The following is a 25,584-nucleotide window of genomic DNA, read 5'->3' as shown; positions in this document are numbered from 1 at the left end:
TTGTTTTGTTTGTTTGCACAAACCTCTATTTCTGAAAGGTCTAGGGCATTAGTGTTCCTAACCGCACTGAGCTGATGTAGCCTTCTATCTTCCTATCACTGCGTAAGGAAATATTAAGAGGTGCCAAGAGAGTCCTCTGAGCTCCACACTTCCTGGGATCCTCACTGTGTGTCACCTGCCTTCTTTTTCATTGATAATTGGAACCAGTCACTTTACCCGGTATAATGACTCTCTTCCTTTCTTGTATCCCTCAGAAATAAGACTTCTAAATGAAGAGAGTCCAGACTTAAGGGTATTAGAAGAAAAAAAAATTTTTTGCTTAGGGTCAATCATTTCTCCACCTTTAGTTCTCGGATCCATATATTCTGAATATGGGAGAAAAAAAGGGCCATAAACTGATACTGGTGAATATTTTAGAGAAGCACATCAATTTCTCATAGCTGGTTATTAAATATGTAATCTAAGTTAGTCTTTACTATGTCATTGCGCAGCCCTATCACGTCGACTACTTCTGTTGACAGCGTATGTGGTAAGGCTTGTGTCTCTTCATGGGTATGAGCCTAAATGAAGAATTTGACTAATTTTGCTGTCCAAGGAGTCCTTTGGTCAGATCAATGTTATTGGATATCATGATGCTGAATAAGACATTTACTCTTTAGATTATAATACTGGCCAAAACATTGTGGGTAGGGAAAACAGATCCATGTTTTTAGTGTCTCATCCCATGAAGTCAAATTGCTGCCCTTTCCATAGTGGAAAGAAAGATGGTTACATGATTCTGTAGGAACTGGTGCCATATTAGAGAGTCATGCTGGTCTTTGCTGCTAACAAATATGTTATTCAGCAAGTGCTGAGTTATCTATTCTAATTACGAATTCAGAAACCTGGTAGATAACTCTAGGATCATAGGACTAGGGGTCCACTTCAAAAGGAACTTGAGCCAAAACTCCATTTATCTCCTGGCCTCCACAGTCCCCACTCTGACTGATGGAGCATGAAGGCATGTTAGGTACTCTGGATTCATGGCAGTTCAGGGCCAGTGCTCTGTTATCTTAGAAATTCCTTGGCATTTATCCTTCTACAGGGCATAGTCACCCTGACAAATGACTATAATGTTTCCAATGAAGGCCAGGAAGAATTTTACTTTTGCCACTTGTTGAAAGCTGCTTCCTCAAATGAACATGGCCTTCTAGTTACCCAAGAGGAAGACAATGAATCCTAGATTTTGCAAATCAAACACATCTGCACAAGCCTTGCATGTGGAAATGTGCATTATGTGGCTGCAAATATAGTCAGAAAAGTTTACATTCTGGCAGGTGTGATACAGGCATTGGTTTGTTACAGTAACCAATACTGGAGGTTCTAACATCCAGATTTGAGTGTCATAGAATCCAAGAAGCAATGATGGTGACATTTTAGCTAGGAAAGTCCTTTACAATGTGGTTGGCTATTGTTTCTGGCTGCTTTGCTTCTCTGCCTCACCAGAAGATTCTGTGACCTACCTAGTATATTTTAAATAAATTCTTTCTCTGTGGAAGTGGTGGGAATAGGTTGTGCTTGGGGAAAAAAAACCCACTGGCTGAACCCTTATGTGTAACACAGAAGGAAACGACAGTGCCCAGGATTATTTAAAGTAGGAATTAGGCCTTATTTGTACAAGCATTCCCCCATATTCCCCCATAAGCACAGAAAGACTGAAAGGACAAAATGATCTATAAAATACAGGATACTTTTCCAGACTAGGAAAGATCAGTCAAAGATGTATTGCCTCTATTGCCAAGTGCAATTACTAAGCCAGCATCAAAATCAATGTCAGGCACCAGGCTCACTCAGCGGAGAAGAGTGAGAGCTAAGTGAGAGCTGCCGATCTGAGTTTAAATCATGATCCAAAATAGTCACTAGCTGTGAAACATTTGAAAAATTACTCAGTCTCTTTTCATCAATTTTTCCATCTTTCAAGTGGGAATAATAATACTTGACTTGCAGTCAGTGATTAGGTAGATGTAATGAGAAGATGGAAGGGCCTATCTGCATGTTTGATGCACAATAGGGGTTCTATAAATATGAATTGTTTTACTCCATTCTCCTTTGCTCACTAAAAGGCCAGTCTAAACTTGACATAAAGCTAGTGATGGTAAGGCTCTTATAAAAGGAATGATAGAAACACAAATTCTGATCTTTGCAGTATGAGATTTGACTTTAAAGACCTAGAATGAATTCATTACATTTTACAGAGCACAGAAATATTTCCAGCTGGAAACTGTTAATCTATTCACTGTATCAATTCTGATTAATTTACAAGTCATATCAGTTCTAGTGAAGAATTCATTTATTGCACTAAGTAGTTTAGTTACTAATCTCAGTAATGTGATCAGCTTGTGAGAATACATTCTCACCGACTCTAAGGCAAAGTGCCTTTGTTATATTCTTAAAGAATAGTTATAGCTAATTCTATGAACCTAATTTAAGCCCAATACCACGTCAATAATACCAACAAAGTAAAGACATCTTCCACACAGTGCCTTCCCAGTTAAAGCTTTTTAAAGATACTTTTCATTTTGAAATAGTTTATATTCACAAGAAGTTACATCTAAGCATTTTATTTATTTATTTATTTTGTAATCCTCACCTGGAAATATTTTTTTCATTGCTTTTCAGGGAGAGTGGAAGGGAGTGAGCGAGAGAGAAACATCAATGTGAGAGGGACACATCAATTGGTTGCCTCCTGCACGCACCCGACCTGGGCGGGGATTGAACCCGTAACCCAGATACATGCCCTTGGCTGGAATGGAACCTGGCCTGGAACCCTTCCGTCCACAGGCTGATGCTCTAACCACTGAGCCAAGCTGACTTGGGCACATCTAAGAATTTTAAATATGAATAAAGTAATAGTCATAGTCAACAGTAAAAGAAAAACTGACATACAATCTGAAAACCAACACTTTAAACATTTTGCCTCAAATCTTTGTTTCTACTCACCCCCTTCCCTTTTCTGTTCTCTAACTTTCAGCACCCGACTCCTCACTCAGAGACTGAATGAGCCCACCGGCCTCTCTCGCATTTCTTCCCCCCCCCCCCCCCCCCGAACCCCAGCACTTCCCTGGATCCTTTCATGGGCGTGTGAGTCAGGCTCTCACTTGTCTTCCTAAACCCCATAGTCTGTATCTCTACTACCGCACACAGCTCATGCGCTTTGTCTTGTGAATGCTGTGATCTCTTTGGCTCTCAGGCTAAGTTTTAAGGGGCATTTGGTTCAGTGACCCCAAGCAATCATCTCTGACGTGCTACTGTGGGACTTGATGGTGCCAGAAAGACAGCACTGGGCGCGCTGAAAAGGGGCTGAGACACGAGGCCGCACCTGCTTTCCTCCCTTTCCACTGGGGATGCTGTCGAAGGCGCTGCTAATAGGCAGTTCATGGCTAATCCTGGGCACCCCCATCTCGCTTCGGGCTCCGTCTAGTTCCAGCAGTGCTATTATTGACCCCCTTTCCTTGTCTTCCTCCTCTGGAAGGTTTCATGACTTCTCCCAATACAGGTACGACCCTTTACACAGGCCTGGGACACGCGCTGTTCTCTACTGCAGAAAACCAGACTGCTTCATGTAAGTGCATCTTTGCAACCCCCATGTGATATGGCCTATTTCTAATTATGTCGTTAATTATGTCTAAGGGGGTGTAAATAAACGACCTTTGCAATTTCTGTGATAAGATACTGCTATGCAGTTCATCCAAGCTTAAAGGTGGGAGCTAAAGTTGCGCTCGTGTTTGACTCTAAAGACAAAAATCAAAGCTCCGAGGACAGAAAGTTTTTATTTCTAGATTATTCTGATCCTGTGTCTTTGGATGGTGACATTACATCAAAGAATTTAAATATGAATGTGGTCTTGTACTTATTTTTCAATAATGTATTTTCCTCAAGAAAATTCTGACAAGGTTATCATCCTCCATTATAAAACTCAGCTTAAAATTCATGCTTCAAAATTTGCAATCAAGAAATTTCACCCAGAACTTGGCAGCTAGAGTACATGAATGTGCAACAATCTCACGTGATTATTCATCTTTTCTATGTAGATTAACAAATTTTCATAAGTTGTTATCATCATATGAGTAACTCCATCTGCTCAGTATTACCTTCATAGTTTTCACTGGTTATGAGAGCTATTTGAAAGTTCATTGTTTACTGATAAAATCTATGTGGGAAGAAGTTGGCATCTTTGTGTGTGTAGGATCTGATTAAAATAAGTGACCTGTTATTCAAGAAACAATAGAGGTTTGAAATGTTATTTCCACTTCTAAATTTGTTTCCTTTAAATAAATTCAGTATTTTAGGCTTTTTGACTGAAAAGTGTCAAAAACAAATTCTTTCTAGAAGTTTGTTTCTTCCAAATGAAGACTGGAGGAATACTTGGAGTGGAATTAATTAATAGGCTGGTAACAGTGACCCACTTAAATATTATGAACTGCAAATTCAGCACTGGCCTTCCTTCAGAATATCCAGAATTTAGTTAATTTTATTTTAGGACACCCCATTGAAAAGATTATTTAATTCCATGCAAAAAAATAAAAAAAGATGAGAAGCATCTATGACAGCTTGTCTTTCCATGAGAGGGACAAGATTTATTCTCATGCAGGTGTTCCCTCCTCCACCAACACTGCTTAGAAGATCAGCCCACACTCAGCAGCCCTTCCCTTGAGCAGAGTTTTAGGAGACACTGGCTGCTGGGTTTTTGTAATGGAGAATGGGCAGGGAAAATCTAGAGGGCTTTGTGAGGGGAGAGGACAGAGAGGGACCAGCAGAGCAAAGGCCAGGGCCATTCCTGCCTCTTGCTGGGGTTTGAGGAATTGAAGAGCATGAACTACACAATAGACATAACCCCCAGTTCAGCTGCAGGGTGTGAAAGAACAAGATTCTAGTTAGAACTATTGTAGATTAGAAACTGTACTTTTTCATAGTATTTGAAAGATGAAAGTATTTTGGAATTTGATTAGAATTGGTAGTGGGTTAGATTTGTAGATTAGTAGGTTAGAGCTCAATTTCTAAAATTATACTTGATTCCTTTGACTCTAACAATCTTAGGCTGCTTTCAGAGAAGTATAAAACAGCTCTCTCCTCCCTGGTCCTCTGCCCTGGCCTCCTAGCTCCAGACTATGCCTCCTGGCCTGGGGGGCCAGTCGGGCTGTGCCTGAGTCCCCCCTGTGAGCCATGGCCTGGAAGCTCTGCGCACAGAGGAAGCTGGAGCCCTCCTAAAGCTCACCCTCTTTGTTTCTCATCTCTGAGGGATGTTTACCCAAGAAGTGTGGTCTATACCACACTTCTATGCAATATGAACATTTCATTTCATATATATTTGTTCAGTGTTTGGAATCCTTCTGTCTGTATGTCTGTAAGTCGCCTACGTATCCATCTATAAAATGTCTGAGGATGTAGGATGTGCTACTGACGGTATTGTGTCTGCCTAGCTCTGAACACTTTACTGCCACATATAAGAAAGCACTTAAAGCGTAAAACTGTAAAGCCCTTGACGATGACAATCCATTCACAGTTGGGTTTTGTCTTGTACATAATTAACACCTCAAGAAATGATCTATTTTAACACACACAGAATTCTCTAGGGTTGGGGGTGGGGGGCAGAGACAGATGGAATGGGAAAAGCAAATGCAAAAATGCGATGGTACAATGAACACCCCAGCATGCATTTTAAATAATTTACACGAATCTGTTCCAATTTGTGAGCCGGAATAAAAATAGCACAATTTGTCAAATAAAAGTGAAAACTTTGTTGAAAATTACAAGCCTTGATTTATACACCACGCTGTTAGATTTGCCATTATTAAGCATACCATAAGGGCAGCGATCTAAACATGCCCTTGTGCGCAGCTGCACAATTGGCACTAATTTCCCTCAATTGCAGTATCATTTGTTTTCCTGGGTGTGAAAAAGCTCAGTGAGCTTGCTTTGAGTCAATACACTGACAAAAATAAACAGAGGGCCTTGTTTTGCTTGGAAATAAGAAAAACTGATTCATAATATGTAAAATACACTTGGTGATATAGCCCTCATCTTGCTCACCCCATTGCATATACGGGGGCTGTCAAGGGACCTAGATAATATGCTTTGTTTGAATTCACATTTTCTGTGGGTTCAGAATAGGCGGTAGTCTTCGGAAAACGTTTGAAAGTAAATTAATCCCATGTTTTCTGTGTATGGTTAGGCTTGACAACCATACTGTCTCCATTGAACTTTGTTTTTGTTGAATATTGCTTATTTCTAGGAAAGATAAATACATTAGTCTTATATACTATGTGGAACCAAAAAGCCAAAGAAACCACATAGGCTGTTATTGATGAATGTCGCGTGAGTGCTTTTGTGGCCTAGCTCGATGTGATCGCAGATTTTAAAAAGTTCCGGGAGATTGGTTTGGTTTAAGAAAGTGTCAAAGGATAGTTCAAGGAACATTTTTTTTTAATATGTCTTTATTGATTTCAGAGAGAGGGAGGGAGATAGAAACATCAATGATGATGAGAGAATCGTCATTGATTGGCCGCCTCCTGCACCCCCCCCCCCGCTGGGGATCAAGCCCCAAACCCCGGCATGTGCCTCAACCAAGAATCAAACCTTCGTCCCCTGGATCCTAGGTCGATGCTCAACCGCTGAGCCACGCCGGCTGGGCTCAAGGAACATTTTAAAGATGATAGTCAACTGATTCATTTCAATTTGTTTTAAAATCTTTCTCTTTATAAAATCACTTATTTTGGAAACTGCAGCATGAAGGAACTTTGATATTCTCAAAGAGCTAAGAATTCAATTGGGTCCTTTGAAAGATCCTTACAGCAGAGGCAGCTTGTTCAAGGAGGCAGTCAGGATGCAATGTCTGATGGGATGTGACACTGCCATGTGGTGTGGTCTGTCTCTCCTGAAAAGAACGTTTGTTTTACGTAGTCCTTTAAAAGTTCCTCCTGAAATTTTCAAAAGTCTCTGAGTTTATAGGCTAAGATGCTCCTCAATAGTGAGAAATGTTTGATGCCTTTTCCCTGATCATCAAAGAAGTAGAGTTTTTAAAAATCCCCCACTGTCTCTCCTAATCTGCATGAGTCTCTGCAAGGGGCTTTGGGAAATTTTATTCTGTCCCAAGGCCTTTTGGAACTGGGGATCTGGACTCATGACCAGCATCTGGGACTTGTAAAGAGGTTGGCAAGACACTTGGTCTTTTTTTTTTTTTTTTAAAGTTGTAATACCACCACGTAGAGAGGACCACTATTTTTTTTTCAATATATATTGATTTCAGAGAGAAGAAAGGAGAGGGAGAGAGATAGAAACATCAGTGATGAGAGAGACATTGATCAGCTGCCTCCTGCACGCCCCCACCTGGGGATCGAGCCCGCAACCCGGGCATGTGCCCTGACCGGGGATCGAACCCTGAATGCCTGGATCCCAGGTCGACGCTCAGCCGCTGAGCCACGCCCGGCCCGGCAAGACACTTGGTCTTTATCACAAGTTGCCCACTCTTTTCTAGTTGGCCCTGACATGGCTTCTTCGAAAGGATGTAAATGTACTAACCTAGAGGTCTGAGATGATGTCCTCTCTTCATACCCCCGTGATTAGCACGTGCTTGTCACACTGGAGGCCCATGACAGATCTCATAAATAAATGAGTTTATTTACCCCATGCTGGGCATACTCGGAGTTGCAAACTGTGAGTATCATTACGTAGATCCGCACCATATTTATTACATCTCTATAATTCTGGGTCAAACATAAATTTAATACTAGAGCAATCTGCATATCAATAACAGTTTCATTAGAATAGTGTAAACAGCTGAAAGCTCTTGAAATTAAAAAGATAATTATATTTCCGTAATTGTTTTACACTGTGTACAAGCTTAAGATAACAGGCCACTTTGTTACAAGTGCCATGTTGGTACCACAGCAACTTTGGAGGAAGTCATAACAAATGGGAAGCTGAAATGATGATGACCTGAAGAGATAATTTTACAGTGACTGCCGTGACTCCTGCTGGGAAGTTGATACCAAATTTCAAACAAATATGTGAGCTCTTGTGAAGCTCCATATGTTTTCTTTTTTCATGAGCTTTTTTAAATTTTAAAGCAATTTTACAAAAAGTTTTGCCCCAAAATAAGTCTTTACAGAAAAGTCTCAATGATAGTACAGAGAATCTTCAAATACCCTACACCCAGTTTCTCCTATTGTTAGCATCTAATATTACTATGGTCCATTTGTAATAATTAATTAGCCAGTATTGATACATTGTGATTAACTAAACTCAATATTTTATCAGATATCATTAGCTTTCCCTGATGGTCTTTTTTTCTGTAGTAGGATCCTATCCAACATCACATTACATTTGTCATCATTATTTTCTTAGGTTCCTCTCAACTGTGACAGTTTTTCAGACTTTTCTTGACATTAATGGTCTTGGCAGTTTTGAAGAGTACTGGTATTTTGTAGAATACCCCTCAATTTAGGTCTGATGTTTTTCTCACAATTAGACTGGGGTTACAGGTTTTGGGGGAGGAAGATCACCACAGGTGAAATGTCATTTTCAACCTTACATATCCAGAGAACATACTATCAACATCACTTGTCACTGATAGGATTAACCTTGACCACATGGCTGAGGAAGTGTTTGCCAGGTTTCTTCTTTGTATAGTTAATTTTTTACTTCCTCCCTTTTCCTTAATATTCTCTTTGGAAAGAAGTCACTAAGCATATTCCACAGTTGAAGTTTTGTTCATAAAATATCTGGAATTCTTCTCTCTCAGATATATGTCTCTTCTCCCGTTTACTTTTTTTTTTTCAATCATTCAGTTATCTAAGTATGGATTGATAGATATTTATTTTATACTTAGGGTTAAAATCCAGTACTATGTTATTAATTTTGCTGCTCAGATTGTTCCAGCTGGGCCTTTGGAAACTTTTTCAGTTGGTTCCAGCATCCCTTTGACACACTCCCATCACGTCACTTTTTCGAACTTACGTACTTTTTGGCACTACATTATGCTGCAGATTCATCCTATATATTTCCTGTCCCAGCCCCAGAAACAGCCATTTCTCCAAGGATGCCTAGTTTCTTTTATTGAAGAATTGTATTAAAAAACAAAATTTGAGTCTTGGGTATATCCATTACTACTGGGTGTAACCGCGTATATACATATATTCACCCATTGAAGGACACCTTGGTTGTGTCAGTTTTTGTTATTATAAATCAAACTGTGATTAAAAATTGCATGCAAGTTTTTATGTGGACAGAAGTTTTCAAATCAGTTGAGTTCAGAACATAATTGCTGGGTCGCATGGTAAGTCTATGTTTAGCTTTATAAGAAACTGTCCTCTGAAGTTACTCCACCGTTTTGCATTTCTGAATAAGAATTCTTGTTGCTCTGCATTCTCACCAGCAATTGGTATTGCCAGATTTTAGAAGATTTTAGCCATTCCAATGAATGTGTTGTGAATCTTTGTTTGGATTTATTTTTAACTCAGTCTTAAACTCAAACAAACTACAACTGAATACCGATTTTAGACATCAGCAAATTATTGCCTATAGTTTATTTTTAAATCGAACAAAAAACTCAACATACACAGCACATTCATACCCACATTTCCTCCAACCACTGCCTTATCTCTGCTGCCCCATACAACTAAGCTCCTCTGAAAATGTGTCTATACTCACTCCTTTTTCACATTCTCTTGAACCTGCTCCAGTCCACCTGATCCCCCCTTGTCACGTTCACCAACAACATCCACCTTGACCAAACCAATGGTCACTTCTCAGCGCATATACTTGATCTGTCCACAGCGTTTTACCCAGAGGTCTGCTCATTCCCCTTCATGAAAATCATGAAAGACTTTCTTTACTTGGCTTTTGAACCTTAAATTCTCTCTTGGCTTCTACCCACCTCAATACCCTAGTCACCAGTGAATAATTAATTAACTTGACACAGTAAATGATTATGCCAGTAACTCTAAGTAAAGAGTTACTTTGAATGCTCAACTCCCACTAGTAAATTTGTGCTCAGAAATTTCTTCAACTCACCAAAAGCAAACATTGTATTTTATTATTTTACTCCTAAGAAAAAATTCAGATAATATAAAATGGAAACCAAATATATGTTCCCAATTTTTAAAAAATTCTGCTGAAAAGTTAGGGTATACAAAAAGTTACCTTTTGCTAGAAACCCAGTTTCATTGGACTCACAAGCTTTCTACTTAACTAAAAATTACCACAATGGATTTTTCAAAGATTTGCTTTGAAGACTAGAAAACATAATCTTACTTATCAGCTCAAATTTCAACATACATCAGTCCTTATAAGGTAGAGGAAGTTTTATCCAGAATTTTGCCCAGTATTTGTAAGAGACAATGTCAGAGAATTTGAGTAATACACACAGACAACACACAAGATTGAAATACTTTAATAATATTGCTATTCAAATTAAACAACAATTTCTATATTATTCAAATAATTTTTAGTTGTCTGAAATAACTACAGTAGATAACTTTTCATTATTGTTGTTTTGGTTGTTATTTAATTTTGTTCAGTAGTCAAAAGAAATGGTCAACTCCTGGAAAAGGGGTGCAGATATCTGTAAAGTGATTTTCTGTAACAGATGAGAGAAGAAATAAATTAGCAAAAGTCAATGTAAAGAATTTTAGTTATAGTTGAAGTTATTAGAATTAATGTATGGTGTTATAAAGATAACCAAATATAATCAAGTGTTAAGGGATAACTTAAATATTTACATGTAATATGTATTATATATTTTATATATAATATATCCAATTTATAATATATATTGGAATAAATTACAGTTATCAAGTGAGTCACAGGCTCTAACAATATAAGTTACTCCAATTAAACAACTTATTTTATTCAAAAGAGATCTTTGTATCCTACAGAACTTTATCAAATTCTTCTGGGATTTTCTCTTATTCAAGATCAGCCACACACATACATGGAACCAAAGTTCGTTCTCTCTCTCTCTCTTTCTCTCTCTCCCTCCCTCCCTCCCTCTTTTTCTTTCTTTTTCTCCTGATCTATCAATCACTTTTCATTTACCAGGAACTCAGGAGCTTAGAAAAGAAAAAGAGCAAGAGGGAAAAGGAAAGACAGCTCAGGTTTCCTGTCACTTTCTTACTAACTGCAACATCACTCCCTCTAAGACACTGTTTCTTCCTCTTTGAAATCTGGATGATAATACTGGGCATACAGATCTATACCCAAGAGCATGTTGAGAATCAAACAGGTTCATGTTGCTAAAAGTCTTCTGTAAATCATGAAACTTCAAATAATGAAGATTATTATGATTAAAATATTAAACAACTTACTCAACAAAATTCCCCAGATTGAAAATCGATTCAATTAGAAAAAAGTAAGTTTTGAATAGATTATTATTCAAATGACTTTGTCATCAATTATTTCTTAATTTTACAGAAGAAAATGAAAATTCAGTATCATAAGCAAGTATAAAAAACCATTATGTTACGTTGTATGGTAAAGGTATTAGAAACAAAATGAAGGCTTCAGAAGCTCTGAAATCTATAGATTCCTCCTATTTAAGGCTGTGGTGTCTACTCTGCTTACTATTAAATTCTTCACAGATGGGGATTATGTCTTATATCTATGAGCATGTTTTTATAGCAAATACACATTTTAAAAGTCTTACTAGGAGCTCCATAAATAAATGTTTAATTTCCAAATGGAACAGAGTAGAAGGAAAGAGCTGTGAAATTTCAGGAGTTTCAAGGTCAAGACTTAGTTCCATCATTTATTAAAGTACATGACCTTCATAAGTAACTTCACCTCCTTTGATGCTCAGTTTTCTCATCTGTTAAATTAAGAAATTAAAATACAGTCTATCCAGAACCTTCACTTCCAGTTTTCTATAAACATTTATTTCAGCGACCCATTTATCCTTGATGTTATATTGGCTAAGGAACACACCAGCCTTGCATGATATTGTCTGTGATACTTAATTCAATAAAGTATCTAGACCTGACATGGGCATACTTTTATGTAGAAATAAAACTCTATGCTAATTGTTCTTCCTTGAGTTTCAGAAACATGCAAGTTGTCATTTTAGAAATGTGATCTGTGTCTTTTGCAAGGAAGTAACATTCAGGGAAAATTCAATGATTAGCCCTAGAGATTTAATAAGGAAAATTTGCTTTTTAAGTCAACAGTGTTTAAACCTTACCCCACTGGAATTATACTGTATTGTGTTGCTTGGGATGGTTTTCCCATTCATCAAAATGGCATTTGGCTTTGAAGTGAAACCAAGGATCTGAATAGTGCTATATGTCAGAGTTGTAATTCCACGGTAGCCGTTTTTTATCACAGTTGCTTTCAGAGCTCTCTGTTGTTGAGGAGAGAAAAGAATTTTAAACAAATCATGATAATACACAGAAATTTACAGCTCAAATTAGAGAATTGCCAATACTTTTAAAATCCTTTAGAATATATTTTCTTCATAAAAAACAATTATGTCAGAACAGACACTGAATGTTTAAACTTACGTTACTGAATTTGTATTCAACATAAAAGTACTCTTCCCTTTCAATAGAATCTGCAAAATAAGTATTAACATTAGAAAACAAAGGTCAATTTTATCTTTTACGTTTACTATTTTTTTAAATTTAAATTCTGATCAGTCAAACTCCAAAGTCCACAGATCTTGCCTAAACCTTTTTCTTGGAATCCTCTAAATTACCTCACAATTGCCAAGAAGAAGAAAAAGTGAATAATCAGTGGCCTCAAACTTAGATGTTTCATGATGGTCTTTGGAAAATGAACAATAGCTAACGTGGTGAAGCCAGCCTCATCCTCTCACCATGCCTCCCGCTTCCCCCCTCGGTTTCCATCCTTACTTTATCCGGAAAAATAGAGAGCAAGGAGCTTTGTTTTAGACATGTTTCAACACTTTAATTCAGTCAGGAGGGATGTAGCATAAAACTTGGTAGACAGCCTCCCCCCCATTTCTCTTTCATTGTCCATCTACACAAACTCTCTACCACAGAGGGATGGAGAGACCCTTCTCCCTGGTTCTCTGATTTCAATCCCTGTCCTCTGGAATTTAAAAACCACCTTTCAAGTGTTAGTGATTTAATCAGTGCTTCCTAAGGTGATTCCCTGGGGGGGGAATGCAAAAAGAACACAAAAGAATGCTGATTGTCATGGAAATACAAGCTCTGGCCATCTGTTTCCACCGCAGAAGCAGCCACATTGTCCACAGTAGGATGAGGAGTGGTCCTTCCTTTTTACCTTCATATTTTTTTCATATTCTCTTTTCCTACCGTTTCATCGTCTTTATTAAAGTGACCCACCTTCTCGCCTGTCTTTCTTGCTTATGAAAGAGGGGAAGGAAAGAAAGATGGAAGAAATGTCCTTGGGAGTAACTGCACAGGCATCTCTGTCTCTGGGACAGTGCCCTTCCCTTGAAAGCCCATTTCTGGTTTTTAAAATGTGGCTGCTTTGAATATATTTATCCGTGCATGTAGTAAGTACTTATCTTCTTAACAATATAAGTCATTTCTATTGTTCCGGGGAAAGCCTCTTCTAGAGTTTGCTGACCTATGAGATCAGACTGAAGGAGAAAATGGGAATATGGGATAAATAGATAAACAAAACAACTGATATTGTGCCTTAGTGGCTGAATCTTGACCTGTTTTCTCAGTTCAAGCTATACCCTTCCTCTGCTATAAATAATTCTTCAAACGATGCTCCATGTCTCCTCCCCATAGAATCTCAACAGTTCTTCCATCCTCTGGCCTCACATCTATGCCACCAGAGCCAAGTTCTCACCAATTTCTACCGAAAGTGATTCCTTAAGACAGAAATCTCCATTCCTTCCTAAGAGAATAAATGACTGAGAAAAATTTTATTTTAGCATACTAATAAGTAAATGCTCTGTCCTCTCAGGTAACCACAGTGTAATTTGTTAGTGCCTTCTTGGAGATAACATAAATATATGTATTTTGTCAGAACCTTCCTGGAGATAATGGTCTCACCTGTGTTGCTTAACCCAGAGGAGTAGCCAGACATGAGAAAATTTTCAGGTTCCTGGACAGTAATATTGGGGAAAGCAGAATCTTGCCATGGTGTCCATTATATCATACTTACTTTATTGGCCTGGACCTCCAATTTTTCATTTTAAGGAAAGTCATATTGAATTCCAGAACATTTCAACTGTTGTACACGTTGGTCTACTTACCAATAGAGTCACCATCATCCCAGAAAAGGGAGCCAGATGCTTCGCCTTGTTCATCTAGAGCAATTATGAGGCTAAAAGGATTCAGACGGCTGTAGGAAAAGAATAAAAATTGTATTTTCAGAATTAGAAGGACCTAACTCCTATCATCTCATGGAACTACCTAGAAAAATGTTGAGTCCTTTCTTAAAGATTTTTACCAAATTTCCGCTTAGTTTATCCTTGAATACCTATGGTGACAGGAAACTTAAAACATCGTTAGTAACCTATTCCTGCTCCTAATTGCTCAGTCTAAGGGGGGAAAAGTGATTGCAATAGCACAGGCCTCATAAACGTGTTCCAATTAAAAAGAAGTAAAGGATTTTATAATTAATAAAGTGACAAAATAATTATTATACCATGTTGACTGAAGGTACACCCCTCACTCTCTTTGCCTTGGCTACAAAATTGCCAAAGTCTTTGGACCTGGGATCCTGGGAGCTGATTTTAAAGTATGACCAAAGGGATTCCAGGGAAATGAAGCTTAAATAGTAATTTGGAGAGTCTGCCCTGCTGCGAGTTGTATTAACATCTCAGGTGTCAGAATCTGTGTGCCCTCTTTTTGTAATTCCACAATGGAGACAGAATTCAAGGATTTGATCCTAATCACATGGTAACCCAAAATTGCACAGAGAAAGAACTGCACAGTGAAAGTGATAAAACAATCTTACTCTCGGAGAAGCTGAGTTACCGTGAGAATTCCTTAAGGAAAATATTTGGGTTTTGTATACAATGTCTTTCCAAAACTTCTCTCTAATAATGATGTATATTTTTAACTGCTTCTATTTTCAATTAATGCCGATTAGAGATTCTGATTTGCTATTATGAATCTTTGATATAAAATAGAACTATAAAATAATTATTATTGCCAAATATTATGCTTGTTTGCTAGTCAAAATCTTTGATTATAAACCTATGGAGGAAGAAAAAGATGAATTAAACCTAACCTAAATGAATAAAAGCATGAAGACCCTGACCTAGCCTTCATATAAAACCTAGGAGAAGTTTCATGAATTAGAAATCGCCGGCTGTCTTAAAAATAACAAGGGCAGGACAGCTTAGAGCTGGATGAAATGCTCAAGCACATCGTCTGCTAACCTCTCCCTCCTTTTTTCTTGTCTCCCTTCTCTTCTTTTTCTCTCTTTCTCTCGCATGCACACAGGAGCACACTGGCTCATACACACACATGTCCAAACACATGCATGGGCCTGCGCTGGCCTCCCACTCGCTGCCCGGGAAGGAAGCCTGAGCACATGTCAAATCCCAGTCAACGGGGGCCCGGCAGGAGGAGCCGCTACCTCAGAGCTGTCGTTCTGGCCGGGAGCTGAGTTGGCAGCACGTGTCCTCCACGAATGAAGAGGGGGATTACGTCCAGAGGAGCAGGGACCTCCACAGACTGCTTCAGCCAGGAAGGCGACACGCGCTGCCCCTGGACGGAACAAGCCAGAGTCACCCACTCCAAATCCATGACTGGGGAGAGGTACTAGGTTTCAGGAGACACAAGACCTTAAAAGCTGAGCTTCTGTTTAAATGCAACAAAGCACCCATGGAATTCACTAATAGAGAAGGTGACTTAAATGTCTGTATCAGTGTTTTTAAAAAAGGGGAAAAAACTTACATGAACTCCAGTATGTAAAACGCATGAAAGTAGGATTTATTAGTATGTACTTATTTCAGAAGTTCAACTGTAGAACTACATTTACTTACGAAAAAGTTAAACGACAGGAGTACAAGTTAACTTTGGGCTCCAGAGTGTTAAAATTTGATGTAATAACACGTTTGTGTGAGCATTTTTATTATACTCTTTTAAAAGAAATTTTATTAAGAAATAAAATTTAATGCAAATATTTAAGGAAATTTATGAAGCATCTTTATAGAATATTATTTAAAAACTATTGTTTTAACTGTTTAAGATACCATATATAATAACCTGACCTCAAGAATGGAGAATTCTTTTTTTTTTTTTAATATATCTTTATTGATTTCAGACAGAGGAAAGGAGAGGGAGAGAGAGAGAGAAATATCAATGATGAGAGAGTCATTGATCGAGCCCTCAACCCGGCATGTGCCCTGACCAGGAATCGAACCCTGATCGCCTGGATCCCAGGTTGATGCTCAACTTCTGAGCCACGCCCGGCCGGGTGAGAATGGAAAATTCTTAATACCACTTCCCCCATTCACAACTTACTGATAATTTGAAAATGGATTGCATATCCTTTCTTCAAATGTGGTCTTAGTCTTATCTTTATCACCTAAACTTATTACCATAAAAATTTCTTGAAGACTAGGTGAAATTAGCTAATGCCCATCAAAACGTACTAAAAGAATGGGAGAAAAGAATTCAATTATAGGAGAGGTGTCACATTGCTTCCCTCACATTCCACTGTTTTGCCTCATCATGGAGACCGTAGACTAGGTGTACCTTATGTACAAAATATTAGTTAGATCAATGAAATTATATTTCTTGGGAATTTGAACTATAAAACATGGGGGGAAAACCTGCCCTCTTATCACAGAAGCACAAAATATGTACTAAAATATAGCCCAAAATATAAAATGTAAGTCCAAAATATAAGTCTAAAATTCCATAAAATATAAGTCCAAAATATAGAGTCCATTAGAAGCGGAGGCCCTTTAGAAGCCAGTTGTTAATAAAATAAAAATGGTCCCATGGAATGTTGAGTCCTGGTAATGGCACAACATGGGCTGAAATTTCACAAACTTGCAATTGAGTAGTGAATTTCTCCAGGAAATCCAGTGCTACTACAGTTGCTGTTCTTAGATTTCCATAAGATCCCTTTTGTCATTTCATGCGTATCCCCATAATAAACCCCATACTTGAGCAAGCTTGAATGGGTTTCTGTTTCTTACAAGATAAAATATCTGCCCAGCCGGGCATGGCTCAGCAGTTGAGCATTGACCTAGGATCCAGGTGATTGGGGTTCGATTCCCGGTCAGGGCACATGCCTGGGTTGGGGGTTCAATCAATGACTCATCATTGATGTTTCTATCTCTCTCTCCCTCTCCTTTCCTCTCTCTAAAATCAATAAAGATATATTTTAAAAAAACAACAAAACAAGATAAAGTATCTGATTCATAAATTATAATGTCTGTTATACTCTGCTACAAGGAAGTATCACTATGTAGAGTCATTTGCTTTTAAGAATTTAAGTGGCTGCATAAAATAAATATCTACTCTACTTCTAAAAAAATTCATTCTATCTCTCCTCTTAAATATTCACCAATCTATATATGGCCTAATTCTACCATTTTGAGAAGAGCAAACAATTGTACACAAAAGGGTTTCACAAAGAACCAAGTCATCAGAATTACACAGTCCAGTGCTCTAGAGGTCATATAAAAGCGGGAACAAAAGAGCATATAAATCCCTGAGTTCATAGATTTATATTATTTTTTTCTATAAAATACATACTGTATAAAAGTCAAACCAGGTTGCTTCAGGAAAATACACATACACAGATCTTGCTCCCTGTGAAAAAAAAACAACCAAACACAAACATTTGACCTTTCAAAAAAAATTTTGAGTTAAAATATTCCAGCAAAAATACATTTGGCTCTCTGGACATTGAATCCTATCATATTTACCGTTAAAATCAAGTACTAGTCAACTCATGCATGATTTTGCAGTAGAGCAAGGGAATCGCCATGAAACGTGCATGATCTATCAGAAAATGTTTCATGTCTAGATTATGACATTTTAATGTACACTCTTGATATTTTCTAAAAAGCCTAATTAGGTTTGCTCTATTCCAAAATATTAAGTCTCAGTACATGTAGATATATTCTATTACTAACCATGCAATTACTTTGTGGCATTTTAGCTCAATGGTGATTGTGATATAGTTGATAAAAATGTAATATATGAAGTACTTAATTTAAAAACTCTTTGGAGTTCTTACTAAATACAGGTTTGTTCTTGTATATGTTATATATATATTATTATGTGTACATTTCATATTTATATTCATATATGTAAAGAACAATCCAGAAATACAGAAAATAGTTGCTCTGAAGAATCCCATAAAGGCCCAATTTGAGTTCTTGTGTAACTGTGACAAGTTCAAAGCTAGTGAAATTTGACACAATAAACAGGCAGCCTTGAAAGTATTTTTTCTACCTCTGGGAATTTTAAAATTAAGTCCCAAAAGTTTGCACTTATTTGCTGTCAATGCATCCCCATGATATCGAGCCTGCCTGCTCTCCTGCATGTGTGGCTTTTACCCCCAGAGTTCTTTCAGATTTCAATGATGTTATCCCTCCCTTTGTGACTAAAGTATGGTATGGGTAAGAGCTGTCTGGAGGAGAAGGGAAAATGGATATGAAAGACGAATTTGTTATTTTGTGGGTTTTTTCCCCCCAAAAAGGCTAGTGAAGCAACTGATGTTCTCAAAATAGACCTTATTGCTAGGATATTGGCATAGGTGAACAAAGTGCTTTATCTCTATTCCTTTTATATTTGGGGTTCAAAATCTTCTGCAAGTTATCTTGAAATCAATTTCAGAATCTCTGAATGGCAAAAGCATATATTTCAGTTTTGTTGAGATTTATTTAACATGAGGTATATTTTACATAAGATAAAATAAACATATAAATACACAGTTTTCAAATAAAAGAATGAAAATGATGTAAGAAAAGCAGGAGACCATGGCAAACCTGGACTGGCTGTAAGTATCAAATGGCACCAAGGTAAACTGCAGGGAATAACTCTATCATGCTGATGTAAAAGCCTGGTACTTACCTCTTCAAGCACTGGAGCAATCATTAAAGCTGGCCCCCAAAGGAATGCTCTGTCAATTCCATGAGTCTGAGGGTCTGATGTAAATCTGGGTTTTCAGGGTGAAAAATCATTAACTTAATCCAATTAATGTCTTGCATAAGTAGCTAAAGTCTTACTCAACCACCCCAAGCTCACCAAGAAAACCAAAAAGATAAAAATAGGGAAAGGTTTAAGGAACAAGCAGAGTTTTAGGAATAAAATCTCATCATCAAGTAAAGCGACTGGAATCTGCTGTCTTCCCTGATCAGAAGATAAATGGGCATTAAAGCTAAGGTTGAAATAGTGCCAGGCAATCAAATTGTCTTAAGTTTTTGTTGTTCCTTTTTGCACCCTAAACAGCCTTTAAGGATTCAGCATCAATCCCATCTCCTTCACAGAGATGTCCATTGCATTTCACATTGACCCTGCCTTTCTTTGAATGTTTATAGGTTATGCCACATAACTGGGACATAAATATACAACGTTCTATATTATACTCAGTTTCTTTCAAACCTTTTAGTTGTGATCTTCACAGCTTTCTCTGGGCAGGGGCCATGTTTCATTGTTTTTCTATATTCCACACTCTTTACACAGCAAGACACAACTTTTGTTTTTGTTAAGTGATTGAAAGGGTTTTCTTAATTAAATTCTTCAAATCTGCAAACTCTTTCTAATTATGGCCAATGGGGAAAAAACCTGATTTTCATACTTATTTATTACAAAAATAATTCCCTTAGTAGGAGAAACCAGGCTTCTAGGATCTATATAGCAGAAAATCTAAGGCTAGGACAATTACTCATGCATCAATCCTCGGACCACTGTATTTCCACTGGTATGGGAATGGTAGAAGAGGGTGTATAAGTAAGGCAGCAATGAGTATCTAATCCTTAACGCAGAACGAGAAATTGCAGCGAACTCTTCTCCAAATACCCCAGGGTCTTGTTCCTATAAAAGAGAAACATTTCAATAGACTTATTACCTGAAGTGGGAAATTTTAAGTATTACTTTACTTTCTCCTTAGGGGTTAGGGAGAAACAGAACACTTTAAAAATACGTTTACTTTCAATTTCCAAGCTTTTCACTATAATAGTTATTGCGGAGTTGTTTCTCAATTAAATACATTACATACACTTTACATAGTATACAGGGATGGGCAAAAGTAGGCTTATAGTTCTGAGAACATGAAACACGGAGTTTATTCTTGTATTATTATTTATTCTTGTATTATATATTTTCCCATATGAGCAACAGTAAACTTACATCTGCCCACTGCTGTATGTGGTATGTAGTTTGTATGCCCAGCTAACAGAAAAGTTTCAAATAATTTCTGGATGAAAGATCATTACTATACCTTCTCCCCAAGAGAGAGGGCAAATGCACAGCTATTGACTGAAGAATGATTTTACCTTCAGACTGAAGAGAGACTCTTGTATCAGATCATACTAGAATATCTGCCTGACATCAAAACAAGAGCTGAAAATTTGATAGATTGTGAGCTACTAAGGAAAGATACCTATCCATATCACAGGTTTGTCTGCACCTACCTTATGTTATAAAGGTAAATTTTGTTAACAGGTTATTTAAAAGGATGCAATGTGTTCCATCTTTTAGAAATTATCAACAATGCATTTTCAGTTCCAGTCAAAATGTCCATGTAGGTAAAAGTGGTGCTCAAATCCTCCCACAACTGCATAAAAATTACAACTACAGAACAACTATCATTCAGAATCACCTGAAATTTAGCTGAACAGAAGTCATACAACTAAGGATACAAAGAAGAATCCACATCAAGACTGCTAGAACGGGCCAAGACTCGGAACAGACTAGTCCCACACACACGTGGTGGATAAAAATCGGGAGGGATAGCTCTCCTTTGAAGATCCCCAGTCCTTAACTAGGCCCCCCATCCCAGGGTTCCAGTGCTGGGAAGAGAAGTTCCCATAACTTCTGGCTCTAAAAACCAGCAGGGATTGTGGCTGAGTGAACAGAGGGCTGCTGGGGTCCCAGGCACTTCCTCTTAAAGGGTCTGTGCATAGACTTACTTGGACTCCTTCTCTCTTAGCTCCAGTGCTGGGGCAGCAGATGGAAAGACATCAGGGACATACAGGGAGGAACTGAATTATCTAGCATCAGGGCAAGAGCTGGAGGGCAGCTTCCTTCCAGAGAGAAGTGCTAACAGAAGCCACTGTTCCTGTGCTGAGCCTTCCCCCAACAGAGTCGGCCAGCAGGCACCATGTCTGAGTCTCCATCAACCCAGCTAACACTGTAATCCTGCCCTAGCAATTCCCTGAGACCCTGCCCCACCCAAGTTTCAAGCCGACCCAAGCTATTTCCAGTGGCTTTACCACACAAATAGCTAATCTTGGCTCATGCTTCAGATTTTCCTAAAATTCCTCAAACAAGCAGTATCTGGCCTCATCATGCTATGTACCTCTCACTAAGTGGTTTCAGGCCCAGCACTAGAGGCACCCAGCCATGGCTCACAACTTGCTCTCTCCTGGGCACCTCTAAACCTAGCACAAGTAGCAGCTATCTGCAGATCACTTTGTAGCTCATGCCAGAAGGCACCGGGCAGAACATAGGTGGCAGCTGACTTTGGCCTGCACCTCCTGGGAAGCCCCAGAACCAGCCCACTCAGTGGACAGCTTTAGACCTTGTTGAAGTACCATGCAACCACCTGCACAAGCAACATACTCAAGGGGCAGACTCAGCGGGCACCAGAGCCCCACTGATATAAGTCCTGCTCTGTGGAGACAGCCCCTGCACAGCTGATCCTGCACAATGGGTGCATCCAGTCCTTGCAGCTGATGGGCCTGAGGGTGTAAATCACTGCCACTGACATGCCAACAGCAATCAAGGCTCAATTACAACAGAAATGTGTATACACAGCCCACACAGGGTGCATACCTGGAATGCCCAGCTCAGGTAATCAGGAAGGCTGTGCCCCTGGACCCTACAGAACACCTACTACATAAGGTCACTCTACCAAGCCTGGGAGATATAGCAGCTCTACCTAATAGAAACCAAAACAAGGAGCCTGTCAAAACGAGGAGACAAAAAAGCAAGTCACAAACGAAAGAACAGAACAAAACTTCAAGAAAAGAACCAAACAAAATAGAAATAAGTAATCTACCACATGAAGAGTTCAAAACACTGGTTATAAGGACCCTCAATAATCTCAGTGAGAACTTCAACAAAGAGATAGGAAACATAAAAATAACCAGTCAGAAATGAAGAATACACGAACTTAAATGAAAAATAATTTAGAATTAACAGTGGAGTAGATGAAGCAGAGGATCCAATCAGAGATTTGGAAGATAAGGAAGCAGAAAACCCAATCAGAACAACAAATAGAAAAAAAGAATCCAAAAAAGTGAGGAAAGTAAAAGGAACCTCTGGGATAACTTCAAGCATACCAACACTCACATCATAAGGGTACCAAAAGGAGAAGACAGGGAGCAAGGAATTGAAAACCTAGGTGAAAAAACTTGTATAACCTGGTGAAGGAAATAGACATAGAAGTGCAGGAAGCACAGAGAGTCCCAAACAAGATGAACCCAAATCGGCCCACACCAAGACATATCATAATTAAATGCCAAAAGTTAAAGACAAAGAGAGAATCTTAAAGCAGCAAGAGAAAAGCGGTTAGTTATCTACAAGTGTACTCCCATAAGACTGTCAGCTGATTTCTTAGCAGAAAATTTGCAGTCCAAAAGGAAGTGGCAAGAAATATTCAAGGTGATGAAAAGCAAGGACCAACAACCAAGATTCCTCTACCCAGCAAAGCTATCTTTTAGAACTGAAGGTCAGATAAAGAGCTTCCCAGACAAGAAAAAGCTAAAGGAGTTTTCACCACCAAACCAATATTACTAGAAATGTTAAAGGGACTGCTTTAAAATAGGAGGAAGGCCGGGGAGATGGGTAAAAAGGTAAAGAGATTAAGAAGTACAAATTAGTAGTTACAGAATAGTCATGGGGATGTAAAGTACAGCATAGGGAATATAGTCAATAATACTGTAGTAACTATGTATGGTGTCAGATGGGTATTAGATTTATCAGGGTGATAACTTAGTGAGTTATATAATGTCTGATCACTGGGTTGTACACCTGAAACTAATATAATATTGTATGTCAACTGTAATTGAAAAATTTAAAATTATTTAATGTAAAGAAAAAATAATGCATTTTCAAGGACAACTGTAGAAAAGCTACTTCGCCAACATTTATTTCTAGTTATTCTCAGTTTTTGATAAAATCAGTAACATGTAAATTTAAAAAAAAATTACACATTCTGACAACTATGTTATAAACAGTTTGACTTACTTCCTATTTTTATAATTCTATATGTATTTTTGAATCCCAGTTCCTAAGTAGAGGTTAATACTAAATACTGTATAGCAGCTATCACTTACACTGACTCTCACTCACCTTATTTCCAATTGCATTATGGTTTCTGGAAAAGGGATAAAATGCCCCAAGTTGCATCCAACGCAGGCAAAGTTCATAAGTTGTCTCTTCATTAAAGCCACATATGTCAGCTCCAATCTGGGAAAGATTTTTATGACTTCAAAATATATCACTTATTAATTTTGCCATAAAACCCGCACTGAAATTTTTAGGATACATTATTTTTAATTTTTAATGTGGAATTGAAAGGTGAAAAATCCTCTTTGAGAAGAACATTTGGAATAAAATAGTGACAATTCCCTCTTGTTCACCTTGATAAAAAAAAATACTATGGGCTACATGACAGTATAAGCCTTGAAGGTCATCCAATATGCTGACAAATGCTTTTTTCCCCCAAGTACAGTACTGTAAGTTTCCTATCTCAATATGAGAGTTAAAGACATAGACCATTTAGCTAATTTAAATCCCTAGTGGTTAATCACTCAGATTGAAACAAAAGACGCAGGATTATTGCACCTGACTATGCCCTTTTCTGTGTCATAAAAATTTACAGATACTTTGCTTCCTTCTATCTAATGAAGGCCTCTCTCAGTCTTCAAATTGTTTTATTCCAGAACTCTTGTTCTCTCAGAAATGTAATTGTTAACCTCCAAATTCAATTAATGTTGAAGTTTGTAGGCAAAAAAATATCATGAAAAAATAAAGCATGGAGTTTTAAAACATGTCACTTGTAATAAAAATGTTAGTTCCCCAAACCATGGGGGTTGTAATCTACTCCACTAAAACTCTACGATTTTCAGTGGAGAAAGACCAGGTCATGTTCTCTTCCTCTCTGAGGCTGCTTATATTATAAGTTTTGCCTCTGTTAGTTTCTAGTCTAGACAAAACTTGAAGCTGTGTTTCATTTTCAATATTTATTTAGCAATTCTTCTTTGAAAGTACCTAATCCATCACTAGAACAACAAATGCTATTCTCACTAAATTTGAGTTTACAGCAATTTTACTTAAAGCTTTCCAAAATAAGACAAGTGTAGCTCTAAAAAATGTTTTCTTGTAGAAAATCATTGGGATGTGGGGAATCTGCTACAATAAAACTTTAAAATTTGTTAACATAGCAGCAAATTCTTTCATAGCTAAATTGTTTATCACCAGAGCTCAGATAAGGAAGTATTTTTCTGTGTGTTTGGAATATTTTGCTGATTTAATTTCACTTCCTCCCTGAGTGAACTTTCTATCCCTCCTTCCAAATTGTCCATCCCTTCTTTTTTCACACATTATCTATAAAGCTCATAGTAATAGGTTGTAGGAGAATTGTGGATGGGTTAAGGACAGAAGTGAATGACAGAGGAAATAAACCACTCGAGTTTTACTATGACCAAGTGTCTTACTGACATAAACCAAACAAACAAAAATATTTAAGAAATATGTGGTTCTCTTAAAATCTGCATAGGTTGAGGGCAATTCTACAATGGCTATATGAAGTGTGTTATTTATAATGTCCTGAAAAAAACTTGAGTGCACTTTATATTCACAGAAGTAGTTTGGCACCCCCAAATAATACTGGTTGACGGACAGGCCTTAATTTAAATGAATGTTTAATTTTAAAACTTACGTATGGAATTCCAAAGAGATTAAATTCTAGCATTCCAATGATTGACATATGCATATCTCTCCAACGTGAAAAGTTATCACCCAGCCAATGGCCAGTGTATTTCCCACTCCCAACAAATGTTGATCGGCTCAAAACAAATGCACGCTTTCCTGTAGTGTTTTGAGAAGCACTTAAGAAAACATAAGAAAAATTTCTTTAGTATTATTCTAAAAAGATCCTTTTTTACCTCCCCAAAAAACACATGATCTTAAAACATATGAACAAGTCCCTATTTCATGTAATTTAAATATTTTATGAAAGGTATAAATCTGTGTGAACATGAAATGGAGGGAATGAAGAGAACAAAAAGAGAACTTACCGTATGTAAACTATTTTACACATTTCGTGAAACAGCTGGAAAAAGCCAGTGCTAACCATCCCAACCAGATTTTCTCACACTAAACTTTTCTTATGAGTTACATACTACACTGCAGGTAGTACAGGGTTTCTTGACCATGGCTGCATATTACAAACATCTGAGAGGTTTAA

At 37.8% G+C, this 25,584-nt stretch overlaps 1 protein-coding gene across 1 annotated transcript in view; it reads right to left on the bottom strand.

Moving 5' to 3' along the window:
- Positions 1-329: 329 nt before the first annotated feature.
- LOC308552575 (sucrase-isomaltase, intestinal-like) overlaps positions 330-25,584 on the bottom strand; it is a gene marked incomplete at both ends in the record, with an annotated part of 91,275 nt that continues 66,020 nt past the window's right edge. The window contains 9 exons of the mRNA XM_081127795.1: positions 330-365; positions 7,662-7,775; positions 12,212-12,370; positions 12,531-12,580; positions 14,225-14,313; positions 15,559-15,743; positions 19,020-19,104; positions 19,834-19,982; positions 23,466-23,582. Of these exons, the coding sequence (XP_080983921.1) occupies positions 330-365; positions 7,662-7,775; positions 12,212-12,370; positions 12,531-12,580; positions 14,225-14,313; positions 15,559-15,743; positions 19,020-19,104; positions 19,834-19,982; positions 23,466-23,582 (984 nt within the window). The remainder of the gene's footprint in view (positions 366-7,661; positions 7,776-12,211; positions 12,371-12,530; positions 12,581-14,224; positions 14,314-15,558; positions 15,744-19,019; positions 19,105-19,833; positions 19,983-23,465; positions 23,583-25,584) is intronic.

Source organism: Miniopterus schreibersii (genome assembly GCF_964146895.1).
Source record: "Miniopterus schreibersii genome assembly, chromosome: 2".
Classification (NCBI taxonomy): domain Eukaryota; kingdom Metazoa; phylum Chordata; class Mammalia; order Chiroptera; family Miniopteridae; genus Miniopterus; species Miniopterus schreibersii.
This window is presented reverse-complemented; position numbering and strand designations above follow the sequence as displayed.